At 34.9% G+C, this 16,145-nt stretch overlaps 1 protein-coding gene across 1 annotated transcript in view; it reads right to left on the bottom strand.

The window, feature by feature from the left end:
- FSTL5 (follistatin like 5) overlaps positions 1–16,145 on the bottom strand; it is an 810,882-nt gene that overhangs the window by 77,090 nt on the left and 717,647 nt on the right. The window contains exon 13 of the mRNA XM_015139434.3: positions 12,275–12,424. Within this exon, the coding sequence (XP_014994920.3) occupies positions 12,275–12,424 (150 nt within the window). The remainder of the gene's footprint in view (positions 1–12,274; positions 12,425–16,145) is intronic.

Raw genomic sequence — 16,145 nt, forward strand, 5'->3', positions numbered from 1 at the left:
CCTAACCCGCCCGCTTCGGCTTCCCAAAGTGCTGGGATTACATTTGCCCAGTTTTGAATCCAGTTTTGATTATTTTTGTGGTTGAGTTTTAGGAGTTATCTATATACATTGGATAGTAATCCCTTAACAGATACATGGTTTGCATATATCTTCTACTCTGTGGGTTGCCCTTTTACTTTTCACTCTGTTACTATTATCTGTGAATGAATAATTTAAAAAAAATTATTAAGTCTAATTTATGTAATTTTTCTTTGGTTACTTGTGCCTTTGTTGTCACATCTTAGACATCCTTGCCAAATCCAATATCATAAACTTTTTGCTCTCTCTTCTAACAGTTTAAAATTTGCACCTGAAATTTAGGTCTTTTATTAATTTTGAGTTCGTTTTTATTTATGGTGTTATGTAAGTTTCCAACTTCATTCTTTTGCATGTGGACATCAGTTTTCCCAGCATCACTTGTAGACAGACTGCCATTGCCCCACTGAATGGTCTTGGCACCCTTATAAAAAAAAATTGACTATATATGTTTATTCACAAGTTTTCCATTCCATTCCATTATTCTGTATGCCTGTCTTTATGCTAGTACTACAGTTTATTGTAGCCTTTGCAGTAAGTTTTGACATAAGAAAATGAGAGTACTCCAGCTTTGTTCTTCATTTTCAACATTATGTTTTCTACTTAGGGTCCCTTAAGATTCCATATGAATTTTAGGAAATATGGGCTTCTCTATTTCTGCCAAAAAACAAAACAAAACAAAGCCTTAGCAATTTTGATAAGGCTTCCCAAAGTGCTGGGATTATAGCCATGAGTCACCGTGCCTCACCATGTTTAACTTTTAAAATCTATTGAGACAATTTCTGAAGAAGAAATTCTGATAAGAATTTCTCCGAATCTCTAGACTGCTTTGAGTAGTACTGACATCTTAACAATATTGAGTCTTTCAATTCATGAACATGGGATGTTTTCCCATTTATACATCTCCTTTAATTTCTTTCAGCAATATTTTGTAATTTCCCTTGTATATCTTTCACCTTCTTTATTAATCTCTATGTATTTTACTCTTTATTATGCTATGACAAGTTGAACTGTTTCCATAATTCTATTTGCAATTTGTTTATTATTAGTGTATAGAAATGCAACAGATTCATGTATGTTTCTTTCTATCCTGATACTTTACTGAATTCATTCATTAGTTCTAATAGTGTTTTGCATAATTTTTAGGGTTTTCTACATGTAAGATCATGCCATCTGCAAATAATTTTGCTTATTCTTTTTTAACTGGAGGGCTTTTATTCATCTTTCTAGCCGAACTGTTCCGGCTGGAAGCCCAATACAATGTTAAGTAGAAGTGGCAAAAGTGAACATCCTTGTCTTTTTCCTGAACTTAGAGGAGAAGCTCAGTCTTTCACGTTTGAGTTCTTCCCACATGGGTTTTATATGTTGCAATAGCTTCTTCCCATTCCTAGTTTTTTGAGTATTGTTGTTATGAAACAGTGTTAAATTTTATCACATGCTTTTTTGCATCACTTGAGATGGTCATGTAATTTTTCTTTTTCATTTTATTAAGGTTGTTTATTACAATGATCTGTTTTTATACATTGAATCATCCTTGCATTCCAGGAATAAATCCTACTTGGTCACGGGTATGATGTAGTTATGTGCTGCTGAACTTGGTTCGCTAATATTTAGTTGTGTAATTTTACATCAGTGTTCATAAGGCATCTTGGGCTGTAGGTGTATTTTCTTGTAGTAATTTTTTCTGGCTTTAGTATCACGGCAATGCTTGCCTCATAGAATGGGTTAGGCAGAATTTACTTCTCTTCAATTTTTTTAGTAAGATTTGAAAAATATTGGTGTTAGTTCTCTTTGAATGTTTGGTAAAATTCAGCAGTGACATCATCAGGTTTAGTGCTCTTCGTTGAGTTAGTTTTGATTACTGATTCAATTTTCTTAGCATTTGTAAGTATATTTATTTTTTCTATTTTATTATAATTTAGCCTTGCTGCATTTTGTGTTTCCATAAACTTGTCCATTTTATGTAGGTTGTCCAATTTGACAACATACTATTGTTCATGGTACTCTCTTATAATCCTTTGCATTTCTAAAGCATTGGTATAATAGTAATGGCCCCACATTCATTTTTGATTTTATTAATTAAAATCTCTTTTTCTTATCCCATCTAGCTAATAGCTTGTCCATTTTTTTTTTTGATTTTTTTTTTTTTTTTTTTTTTTTTTGAGACGGAGTCTCGCTCTGTTGCCCAGGCTGGAGTACAGTGGCGCGACCTTGGCTCACTGCCAGCTCCGCCTCCGGGGTTCACGCCATTCTCCTGCCTCAGCCTCCCAAGTAGCTGGGACTTCAGGTGCGTGCCAATATGTCTGGCTAATTTTTTGTATTTGTAGTAGAGACGGGGTCCCACCGTGTTAGCCAGGATGGTCTCAATCTCCTCACCTCGTGGTCTGCCTGTCTCGTCCTCCCAAAGTGCTGGGATTACAGGCGTGAGACACCGCACCGGCTATTTTCTTGATCTTTTTAGAGAACTAACTTTTGATTTCAATAGTTTTCTCTATTCTCTATTTTATCTTTCGTCTAATTTTTATCAGTTCCTTCTTTCTGCTAGCTCTGACTTTACTTCTTTTTCTTTTTCTTTCAGTTTTTTGATAGGTTGTTGATTTGAGATACTCCTTGATTTTTTAAAATATATTTATCATTCTAAATTCCACTCCCTTCGCATCCTTCAGCACTGGTTTTGCTATGTCCCATAAGTTTTGGTCTGTTGTGCTTTAATTTTCATTTGCTTCTAAGTATTTTCTAATTTTCCTTGTGACTTTTTTTTTATCGATTGTTTAAGGTCATTTTAATTTCCACAATTTAAAAAGAATTCCAATTTTACTTCTATTATGGATTTCTACTTCCACACCTTTATGCTTAGATAATTTTTATTATATGTAACTTTTTTTTTTTTTTTTTTGAGACAGAGTCTCACTCTCGCCAGGCTGGAGTGCAAGTAGCACGATCTCGGCTCACTGCAACCTCTGCCTCCCGGGTTCAAGCAATTCTCCCACGTCAGCCTCCAGAGTAGCTGGGATTACAGGAGTGTACCTCCACGCCTGGCTAATTTTTGTATTTTTAGTAGAGAGGGGGTTTCACCATGTTGGCCAGGGTCGTCTCGATCTCCCGATCTAGTGATCCACCTGCCTCAGCTTCCCAAAGTGCTGGGATTATAGCCACCTCGCCTAGCCATGTCTAACTTTTAAAATCTATTGAGACTTAATTTCTGGCCTAGCATATCATTTATCCTAGAAAATGTTCCATGAGCTCTTGAGAGAAAAATATATATATGCTATTGTCATTGGATAGTACTCTGTATTTGTCTGTTAGATCTGTTGGTTTATTGTGATAAGGTCTCTACTCCCTTTATTATCTATCTTCTGTCTGGTATTTCTATCAATTGTTGACAGTGAGGAATTGACGCTTTCAATTATCATTGTAGAACTCCAAATTTCTCAATTCTGTCAGCTTTCGCTTCACATGTTTTGATGGTTTAGTATTAAGTATACGCATCTTTATAATTTTTAAATCTGCTTGCTATATTGCTGTATTGAATTTTTTATTAATAAATTATCTCCCTCTTTGTCTCTTGTAATTTATTTTTATTTTTATTTTGGGACAGAGTCCCACTCTGTCTCCCAGGCTGGAGTGCAGTGGCACAACCAAAGCTCACTGCAGCTTTGACTTCCAGGCTCAAGTGATGCTCCCACATCACTCAGTTTCCCAAGTGTTGGGACTACAAGTGTGTGCCACCACATCCAACAAATTAAAAAATATGTATATAGAGAGACACCATCTCACTATGTTGTCCAGGTAGGTCTTGAACACCTGGGGCCAGACACTGCCCCTGTCCTGGCCTCTCAAAGTGCTGGTATTAGAAGTGCGAGCCACCACACCAGGCCCTTGTGATATTTTAAGTCTATGGAGACATATACTAGTATAGTTACCTCTACCTTTTGGTTACTCAGTGCATGGACTATCTTTTTCAATCCCTTATATTTCAAACTTTTAGTGTGATTATACCTAAAGTGAGCCACTTGTAGACAGCATATAGTTTGATCCTGTTTTTAATCCATTCTGTCAATCTCTGTCTTTTGATTAAATAATGTAAGCCATTTATATTTAAAGTACTTAGTGATAAGGTACTTACCTTTGTTATTCTGCTATATGTCTTCTAATATGCCTTACAGATTTCCCCTCTCATTTCCTACATTATTGTCTTCATTCAGGTTTAGTTATTTTTTTGTAATGAAATGTTTAAATTTCTCATTTTCTGTTGTCTATATTCTGCAGCTATTTTCTTTGTGGTTAGCATGGGGATTACACTTAATAGCTTAAAGTTATAGCAGTTCTATAATAGCTAAACATCAATAACATACAAAACTTTGCTCCTTTAATAGCTCCATTCTGATCTCTTTTAGGTGTTTATGTCACAAATTACAATTTTGTACACCATGTGCCAAAAAAATAAATAATTCTTTTAAATGCATTATTTCCTTAAATTATGTAGAAAACAAAAGAGTTTTTGCAAAACAAAGTTACAATAACTTTTAGACTAATATTTATGCATTACTCTCGTATCAGGTAAGAAACAAAAAGTGAAGTTACCAAATTTTACTATAATCATTAGATTTTGTGATTGTCCATATATTTGCTTTTATAAAGATCTTTATTTCCTCATATGACTTCAAGTTACTATCTAGTGTTTTTGTTTTGTTTTGTTTTGTTTTAAGACGGACGGAGTCTTTCTTTCTCGCTCAGGTTGGAGTGCAGTGGCAAGATCTCGGCTCACTGCAACCTCTGCCTCCCAGGTTTAAGTGATTCTCCTGCCTCAGGCACCTAAGTAGCTGGAACTACAGGCACCTGCCACCACGCCCAGCCAATTTTTTGTATTTTTAGTAGAGATGGGTTTTCACCATGTTGGCCAGCATGGTCTCAATTTCCTGACCTCGTGATTCACTCACCTCAGCCTCCTGAAGTGCTGGGATTACAGGCGTGAGTCACGGTGCCCGGCCTGTGTACTGTTTTGATTTACTCCTGTGTTTTTTTACTTTGCTGGGCTACCTTGAACATTTCTTACAGGACAAGTCTAATAGCAACAAACTCAGCTATTGTGTATCTGGGAATATCTTAATTTCTACCTCACTTTTGAAGGACAATTTTTGTTTGATATAGGATCCTTGATTGACTTTTTATTTTTTTATTTTTTTATTTATATTTTTATTTTTGAGACGGAGTCTCGCTCTGTCGCCCGGGCTGGAGTGCAGTAGCCAGATCTCAGTTCACTGCAAGCTCCGCCTCCCAGGTTCACGCCATTCTCCTGCCTCAGCCTCCCGAGTAGCTGGGACTACAGGCGCCCGCCACCTCGCCCAGCTAGTTTTTTGTATTGTTTTATAGATACGGGGTTTCACAGTGTTAGCCAGGACGGTCTTGATATCCTGACCTTGTGATCCACCCGTCTCGGCCTCCCAAAGTGCTGGGATTACAGGCTTGAGCCACTGCACCCGGCCACTTTTTTTTTTATTTGGTCTTGTAGTACTTTGAATGTATGGATCCACTGTCTTCTTGCCTCCATAGTTTCTAGTAATAGTAATAAATCTGATAATCTTATTGAGGATACACAGTATGCGTAGAGTTGTTTCCCTCTTGATGCTTTCATAATTCTTTCTTTGGCTTTGGCTTTTGAGAGTATAATTCTAATGTGTCTTGATGTCGGTCACTTTTATCTATCATACTTTGACTTTGTTGATCTTCATGTATGTTTATATTCATGTTTTTCATTAAATTTGGAAAGTTATTAGCCATGATTTCTCCACATATTCTGTTGTCCATTTCTCTTGCTCTTCTCCTTCTGGGACTGCCACAATGCATATGTTGGTACACTTGACTGAGTCTCACAGGTCCCTTAGACTTGGTTCACTCCTCTTCAACTGTTTTTCTTTCTGGTTCCCAGACTCAGTAATTCAATTGCACTATCTTCAAGTTAGTTGATTTTTCTATCTGCTGAAATCTGCTTTGGAATACCTCTAGTATATTTTTCATTTCAATTATTGTAACTTTTCATCTTTCAAATTTTTAAAGATTTTTTATTATTTACTAATATTGTGTCTGGAATTGGTGAGTTCTTGGTCTCACTGACTTCAAGAATGAAGCCGCAGACCCTCATGATGAGTATTACAATTCTTAAAGATAGTGTGTTTGGAGTTTGTTCCTTCTGATGTTCAGATGTTTGTGGAGTTTCTTCTTTCTGGTGGGTTCATGATCTCCCTGACTTCGAGAGTGAAGCTGCAGACCTTTGCAGTGAGTGTTACACTTCTTAAAGGCCACACGTCTGGAGTTTTTCATTCCTCCTGGTGGGTTCGTGGTCTCGCTGACTTCAGGAGTGAAGTTGCAGACCTTCATTGTGAGTGTTACACCTCATAAATGTAGTACAGACCCAAACACTGAGCAGCAGCAAGATTTATTGCAAAGAACAAAAGAACATAGCTTCCAGAGCATGGAAAGGGACCACAATGGGTTGTCACTGCTGGCTTGGGTGGCCTGTTTTTATTTGCTTATTTGACCCCACCTACATCCTGCTGATTGGTCCATTTTGCAGAGAGCTGATTGGTCCATTTTGCAGAGAGCTGATTGGTCCATTTTGCAGAGTGCTGCTTGGTCCATTTTACAGAGTGCTGATTGCTCCATTTTGACAGAGTGCTGAGTGCTGTTTTTCCAAACCTTTAGCTAGACACAGTGTGCTGATTGGTGCATTTACAATCCTTTAGCTAGACAGAAAAGTTCTCCAAGTCCCCAACCAACCCAGAAGCCCAGCTGGCTTCACCTCTCAATATTTCCATTTTGTTTTTACATTATTTCCTCAACTTTCTTTTTATCTTTAGTGCTTTGAGCATCTTTAAGATAGTTGTTTTAATGTTTTTATCTAGTAAATCTGCCTCAGGTCTTTTTCAGGAATACATTCTGTTGATTCTGTTTTTGTTTTCTTTTCTTCTTCTTTTTTTTTTTTTTTTTTTTTTTTTTTGAGAGGGAGTCTCACACTGTCACCCAGGCTGGAGTGCAAGTGCAGTGGCATGATCTCTGCTCACTCCTAGCTCTGCCTCCTGGGTTCACACCATTATGCTGCTTCAGCATCCCGAGTAGATGGGACTACAGGTGCCCACCACCACAGCCAGCTAATACTTTTTTCTGTATTTTTAATAGAGACGGGGTTTTACCATGTTAGCCAGGATTGTCATGATATCCTGACCTGGTGATTCATCTGCTTTGGCCTCCCAAAGTGCTGGGATTACAGGTGATTCTATTTTATTTAAATGACCATACTTTTCTGTTTCTCTGTATACCTTGTGACTTTTTTTTGTTTGTTTTTGAAGACTAGGCATTCAAATCTAATAACTGTGATAATTCTAGAGATCAGATTCTTCCCCATCCTCTTGTTTGCCATTTTTTTTTAAGACAGAGTTTTGCTCTTGTTGCCCAGGCTGGAGTGCGATGGCATGATATTGGCTCACAGCAACTTCCGCCTCCTGGGTTCAAGCGATTCTCCTCTCTCAGCCTCCCAAGTAGCTGGGATTATAGGCATGCACCATCACACCTAGCTAATTTTGTATTTTTAGTAGAGATGGTGTTTCTCCATGTTGGTTAGGTTGGTCTTGAACTCCTGACTTCAGGTGATCCACCCACCTTGGTCTCCCAATTGCTAGGATTACAGGCGTGAGCCACTGTGCCCAGTCACTGCTGTTTTTTTAATTGCATTTTTTGCTTTTGTTTATTACTGTAGGCTGTCTCTGTTCCAAGGTTCAGCCTAATGTAAACTTAAAGTCTTCTAAGGTATTTTTCTGAGCCTTCCTCTGGGCACCAACTGGTCACTTTCTAATTTTTCTCCTATATGTGCTTGTTTTTAAATAAACTAGTACTTAATGTCTGGTTCTAAAATGAAGAACTGGAGAAAAATGAAAGAGGAGTATAAACAGGCACTAGGCTTTACACGTCCTGGAAGTCACTTTTACCAAAGGAAAAGAGGCTTGCAACAATGGGCAAGGTGTAACAACAATGTTCACCCACCTCTGTCTGTAGCTCTGTAATCAGAAGTGTCAATCAACAATCAAAGAACAGATACCCCAAATTTAAAGGACAGGATCCTTTTTGCTCACCTTGGCTCCTGCATTCTGCATGCAAGCTGCTCCTGTTTTTGTTGTTTTCTACAATTAATATTTTAATAGATCATATGTTTATCAATTCCCTTGCTCACTATCAGGTCAAACTTACGACTGATTTTCCTGATTCCTGAAGTAAACAATTTGTTTCCATGTTGTTTCCATTTACGTTGGTGATAAAGTCTATGTTTTTGTGTTTCTGACACAATAAACAAATCGTGCCCTAGTTTTATAATTATTTTTTAAATTTCCACTTAGTCTTTTTGTAATATTTTACTTTATTTTGATATTCATTATTTCCACTGAGAAATTTGCTACCATCTCATAGTAATTTATCCACCTTTTTAAGATCTTCCTCTTTGAAGTGACACAACCAAATGGAAAAAGGAAGATCTTAAAAAGGCAGATAAATTACTGCCTTTTTAAAGTGTAATTTTTTGTTTTCCAATTGAGTTTCCTTGTCCTTCTAAATCTGAGGGTTTACATAAGTGCTTTTATATTGTTTCATGTTATATAAATTATTATTATAGTTTATTATACTTTATGCAATTATTATTCATTTTGACTGAAATATTAACTTTTCCCTTTTCTTTCTATTATCTATTTTAGGAAATATTATTGCACATATGTTAATTCTGACTTTATGTCTTAATTCCTCATTTATATTTTCCTTCTCTTTTCCTCAATACACTGCATTATTTGATTGACTGCATTATTTGTAATTCAGGTCTATCTCTGAACTTAGTTAATCATTCTCCTCTTTTATTTAAACTATTGTTTAACATATACATAGCAATTTAAATTTTAATAATTCACTTTGAATTTTTAGAAGATATATTTTGGCTTTTTCAATTTTAAGAATTTATTCGAGAAATACAGGGTTATTATAAAACTTGAAAGTAAAATGTTAACAAACAAAATGATCATCAATGCAGAAATATAGAAAAAGTCTCAATAGTGTAAAGATTTCACAGCTCCCAAATTTCATCAGTAGATTAAATGTAATATTAGTTAAAAATTTATCACTACTGATAGTCACATATGCTATTTTTGGAAGTTAAATATAATCATTTGGAAAATGATGCACCTTGGATAGCTTAACATGCATACATACACATAAACTCACATGTAATATTTGGTCTCACATTTCAATTCATATATGCATATACGAAAAGAATTGAATATTTTGCACCCAAAAAGTGTACAAAACTGTAGCAAATAGTATTATTCACCATAGTACAAATTTAAATACACTTTAAATGTCTGTTAGCAGTAGAATGGATAAATACAAGTCTGATACTCAAATATAGTAAATTCTAATTATTTATGATAGCTCCTCTATAAATCATCACTAACACCGAATTACTGAATACTGATTTCATAAAGGAAGTGAAGAGTTATGATCTGTTGAGCTTTTGTTCATATTATTGGAATCAACCAATCAATACATCACCTTGCTTTATGTATGTATCTGTCTAAAAACACCTTATTTAATACACATTGTTAACTGATGAAGATGGAACTCACGGCCAACAGCATTACAACTCATGCCTGAACAAAACTTACCATTAGGTGCATCACAATCTTCTTGTACTTGGGAACTCTAGACAGCACTTCAACACTATGTGTGGAGGCCGTTTTAAACAGCAAAATTGTCAAAAGCACGGATTTTTTTTTTAAAGGTATTAAATTGAGCATGGAAAGAATATTCATTTATAGTATGAAAGTTAAAACAAGAAGGCAGAATATCTTCTTGTTCAGATACAGAGGGGCATGTGTATATTTAGCAATAAAAAAGTTTTCACATCTAGGTATGCCCACAAATGACCATAAAATGCCATGGTTATAAATAAATTTAAACAAGTAGGTAACTATAAATACAGAATCCACAACAATGAGAATCAACTGTAATCAGTTTCTTCACAGCAATAAAACAAAGAATTACACTAGCAACAGCTACAAACAAAATGATCTTGCAATCATAATGTAAAGCACAGATAGCCAGATTCAGATCGTGAATATCATATATATCCATTTATGCTCAAAATCAGTCAATATTTATATGTGGTAATAGAAATCTACATAATAATTTCCTTCAAACAGGTAGTATCTAGAATGAGTAATATAAGTAATTATTATTATAATAACATGGTCATAAGGAGAACGCATTTGGACTGTGCCCCAATTTATCAACCTATAAAAATGTGTTAGATACTAAGCTGAAAAAACTCTGCAATCATAATTGTATCATATTATTATCTGCTTTTCATTTTGTGAAGTTTTATAAGTTCCCCTAATATTTCATAGTAATAATAGGCATTTTGAAAAATAATACAGTTTATGTAATTACCATATCACTTGAACATTTTTAATTAATCTTTTCTATTTTAAATGTTTCACCATTATTTGAAGGTGGAATTATATGAATAATAAGTGATGTTAGCTCTTCCCACTTTTGAACATCAGTTAGATAATTTATATTCAGTGAGTATAGTTCTCTAGTTTGAAAACTCAATTTAAAAACCAGCCTGATTATTTCTAAAATATATTTCCAATTTTAATTCACCAGCAAGGAGTTTTGATAATTCTAAATCGAATGCTTGTAATTTGTGTTGGCCTATGTTGTAGCTGAAATAAAAATCCAGCCTAGTCAAAATCCCACAGTCTCAAAAATCAGAAACAAAGAAGTGAAATATACAGCAAATTTTTTTCTCACAATAAATATCAGACCATTAGATTGTATATTCATAATAAATGTGTAACCTTAGGGCCTTAGGGTTTTCTATTAGAGTAACTATTCATCCTTTAACTCATGATTGTACTGCTCATTCTCATATTAGAAAGTGAACCATTAGGCCAGTTATTCACCGTCAATTTGTAAACCTGGAAGTGCCAGCTCTTCATAGCAGAAGTACTTTTCATGTTTGCATTTGTGAAATGAGAAACACATAATAAGCAATTATTAAATAAATACAGAATATATGGATGAAGTGCTACCTGGGTGAATGGGTGAATGGATGGATGGATGGATGGATGGATGAATGAATTCATGTGAAGTTGTCAATGACTTTTAGAATGTGTAGTCCTACTTTGAACATCTTAACACTTTTTGTAGTGCTAGACAGAAATCAAAATTAGAGGTTTAATTTCAAACCAATATTGACTGAAAACATTCTCTGTAAATGAAGGAATGTTTTGGGTCCAGTCTCCCGAGAAATTTTGAGAGGAAACAGGCATATGGCACTTCAACATGCCAGGGTCTACTATAAATGCTTTACATGCATTATTCATGTAATTCTTAAAATAACTTCACAAGATACATATATTTATTATTCCCATTTAACAGATTGTACATATCTCATAAAGCTAGTTAACTTACTTTTCTCTGAGCTGAGAAGCAAAAGATGAAAATAATTAAGGGACCAGACTGACTGGACATCAATCCTGCACTTCACCTTGGTTGTTCTGCAACTGATTTCACGTAAAGAGCGTGGGCTGCAACAGTTAGTGGCTCAAACTTGAAGTATGAATTCAGAGAATTGTGAAAGCATGACCATGGCAATGTTTATTATAGATTGCTTTCTCTATCTCTAACATACTTACATATTATTTATTTTACTACTACCTAGCAAATTCTACTAGGTTACAGTCATCTAGTGAAGCCTACGATTGTCTTGGTCTTTATTAAGAATAAAATAAGGAGGCCTCCATTCCAGTTCTATAATGATAAGCAGGAATGTCTTAATTGGCCTCTGCCTGCTCTGACTGTGCCTTCCTTGCTCTAGATAGAATACGCAGCTGGGAGGGAGATTTGTGTGGAGCTAGGCAGGTTAATATTATGAAGTGTTGGTGGATTTAATTTCTGAAAACAAAAAATTTAAATTATCTCCTGAATTCATTAGGCTTAAGGAACAGAATGAGAGAAGAGTTTGCAGAAATTGCGTAAATTTTCTAGTTATCCAAGTAAGGAAACATATTATCAGTGACAGTCAAGTTACCTGGAAAAGATTACTGCAATAATATAAATATTTTTAAAGATTTACTTGTCCACAAGTAGTAATTATTCATACCTGAACAACTTTTTGGGACTGCACATCAACAATAAGGACTCTGTCCAAAGTTGGCTGTGCAACATAAATGAACTTGTCTTTGACATTAACAGCTGATGCCCACACACACCTCTGAACTTCATCTCCCTCAGCTTTGGGACAGACTTCATCCTGTAATTTAGGAAAGATAAAATTAAATTTATATCTTAAATTATAACACATACCTGACAATATCATGGGTAAAATTAATGTTTCATTCTCTACAACTTTCAGCATCAAATGTTAAATATATATATAAAGTTTAATTAATAGAACATATTTCAGTTCATTAAATATGTATGGAAAGCAATGTAAAATGAGATTCCTTTAAAGTACATTTTATGTTCTTAATTACTTATTTTTCTAGTAAAATGCAGTTCTTTCATTTTTTTCCTACTTGGTTATAACTCAGCAACTTCAAAAAGTCCAACATCTTTCCCCAAATTTTCCCAGTCTCAAGTTTCTTTAACAGAATAAATGTCACACTTTAAGTATATTCTGAGTTTTTCACAACATTAGTGGCTGTCCTCATAGCAAATTCATAGTTTTGTTAAGTCATATAATCTTCTGGAAAAGATTTCAGGATTCTTTTAATTTCTAGTAAATCAAAGATTAAATAAATTATAATAAGGTAGTTATTCTCAATGGTTGTTTTATTTTTCAATCAAGGTCAAATTTTAAAAAATCTTTCAATATTCCCAAAGCTTCTTATTATGTTTCCTTACCCTAGAACTGCCTTCTGGTTGAAGATTGCATACTTTGTGTTAGATGACTGTAAATGAGGCCAAAAAAGCCCCTCCCTCTATTTCCTCTTTCCCTTCATATTGCCAAAAAATGATTGTGGAAGAGATACGCAAGCCCTTGTGATTTATCCTGGGAGTCACAGCATAAGTAAAAGTGTATGAAGTGTTTTCGAGTTTTCTTTTACGCACTGTTCTATTACAGTTAGAAAAACCACAAATAAGAGAGACTGGTTAAAATGTACATAAAACGTATGTGCAGGCCAGGTGTGGCCTGTAATCCCAGCACTTTGGGAGGGTAAGGTGGGAGGATCATGAGGTCAGGAGATCGAGATCAAACTCGCTAACATGGTGAAACCCCGTCTCCACTAAAAATACAAAAAAATTAGCCGGGCGTGGTGGCGGGTGCATGTAGTCCCAGCTACTCGGGAGGCTGAGGCAGGAGAACGGCCTGAACCTGGGAGGTGGAGCTTGCAGTGAGCTGAGACCACGCCACTGCACTCCAGCCTGGGTGACATAGTGAGACTCTGTCTCAAAAAAAAAAAAAAAAAGAAGTCTGTGCAGTAAGAAAGTTATTTATATAATAATAATATAATGATAAACAATTATTCCAGTATTTGATTTTTTTGTCTGATAATTAGCAACTCATGTCTAATTTCATTTTTTTGTATACTCCAGTTATTATCTCTAAGCTAACTTACAATAAGGCTATTTTTTCTAATCTATATAAAAACATTCGTTTTTCAACAGACATACCATTCGGCATATGTATTTAATAATCATAAGACAAAAATCAACCACATTCTCATTATCAGTATCACTAAGCATTTATTTCTAAAGATAACACTGATAGCAGTATACCATATTTGACATTGAGTAACCACATTGAACAACTAAAAAATGTAACCTTTCTCAGGCTGCATAACCATTGTAGGTGGTTTTCCTTTTTGCATAAAATTTGGTAACTAATGTAAATACCAAAGCACTTTGCAATGAGACATCCAGTGTGTGGCCTGCGGTTAATGTTCTCCAAATGTCAGATCTAATTCAGGAAGGCTCTGGAGTGTCCATTAATTTTTAAGATCTGGTTCAGTGTTGCATGGTTTAGGAACATAAAACAATAGTGTTCTCCTCTAAACAGCAGAGATTGTTCTAAGCTTCTAAGTCATAAGCGGAAAGACTGAAAATGAAGCACGTATCGTATGGTGTTTCAGGTAGTCCTGGATTTATGAAATTAATTCTGTGTACCACGGCCATTACAGGTGACTATTCGGGAGGTCAACCTGAGTAGAGTCCTTGGCACTCTTAAGGAGGTAACCCAAACCTGGAGGCAGAAGTCTGTCTTCACTACGTGCTTAGAATGCAGTATTATACTTTCATTCACCAATTCCTACTGACACACTGTTTTCTAAGACAACCTTTTCTTCAGAAGTATACTTAATGTCAAGGACAAGAATCTATTTTGCGAGAAACAAACACTAGATAAAAATATGTACTTGAGAGGCATGAAGAAGTGGGAAAAAAGTGGGAACTAAGGTTGGTGAAAGGCTCTGAATACAGGGAAATTGTTTACAAATTCTTCGCCGTTGTGTAAAACCTGCCAAAGTAATGAAAAGTGTGAGCGACCTGACACATAACTGTCAGCCAAACAACTGCTGAACCACGAACGAGTTCCACCCCTTTGTTTGCTACAGAACTATTCAACAGTAAAATACACTGCTCTGCTGGGAATTAGTTTCTATTTGGATGCTGTCCCAATAAGACATCCTTGACCAGACTTACAATCATTTTTACAAAGCCATTAAAAGTTTCCTGACAGTAATCCTGGATTTTCTTTGCTTTGCTTTATGATATTATTTCTAATTATATTATTTCTCACTTTACAATAGCACTCTTTTATTTTCTCGTATTAATATTTATTTCTATGGAAGAAAAATAGTAGAGGAATGTTTTTTAACATGAATTAGAGATTTAATGGGACAAAAAGGAGACACAGAATCCAGAGATGAAAAATAAGATTAAGATAATACATACTGATGAGGAAAGCTGCCAGGGATTATATCAAAGAGTATTATTAAATCACTTTTACAGAAATGTATACTAACATTTAGAGTGAACAGAATTAATAAGGTATAAACTAACGGAGATGAGAGTCCGGGAAAAGACAATTCTAATGTATATTTAGAATTTATTTCTTTTGGATCTTTTCCATATTTAATCACATATTTCCTACACATGTATTATACTTTCCCAAAATGTTAAAGAGTACAAGTTATATCACTACTGATGGTACAAATTTTAATTAGCATTTTAAATAATGTTACTAATATCTGATTTGCTAAGCCAAGGTAAATCAAACAGAATCATATATACACTTGTCTTCTACTAGGATGTTGCCATTTTCATTTATTAGACTAATTACCTATTAAAAATGCTTTGCCTTAAAATCTTTAATTTCCAATCTTTCCTTCCTTCCTCTTCATATTCTCCTTCTCAGGTCATCCTGCATCATTCCTAAAGACAAATATTTCTCACAAACACATCTATTTTCCTTGCTTCCACCTCAATAAGTTGTTGTCAGGACTACCTCCTCTCATCCTTCTATCTAATCTTAAAAGATACGTCCACTACTCCTTACTTTCAGAAAGACCTGCCCTCAATTTTTCTTATAATTTTAACTATTCAATTATTCAGACATTAACATTGCCCCATAAATTTAAGAAACACTTCATAAAACAGCTTCAATTGAATTAATATTTCCATTTCAATCATCCATCTAATTATCTTCAGACTTTTGAACAACCTTTCTTCCATTTCCCAACTTTTCACTCTAAACTGACCATGCTTAAAACAGGCTTTCATGACATCATCTATTTTAAAAGATATATTTTCAAAGTCACCAGTGGCCTCAGAATTTCCAATTATTATCCTTTATTTCTCATTGGAAAGCATTTATTGAGAGCTTACTATGTGAAGAATGTTGTGCAAAGCTATGCTTGAAAATAAAAACATGAATATGAGAGAATGTTTGCTTTCAAGTTGCTTGTAACTTCGGCTGCATTTAGCTGTTTCAGACACTTGATTTGTCATAAAAGGTTCTTTCATTCTTGCAA

Source organism: Macaca mulatta, chromosome 5 (genome assembly GCF_049350105.2).
Source record: "Macaca mulatta isolate MMU2019108-1 chromosome 5, T2T-MMU8v2.0, whole genome shotgun sequence".
Lineage (NCBI taxonomy): Eukaryota > Metazoa > Chordata > Mammalia > Primates > Cercopithecidae > Macaca > Macaca mulatta.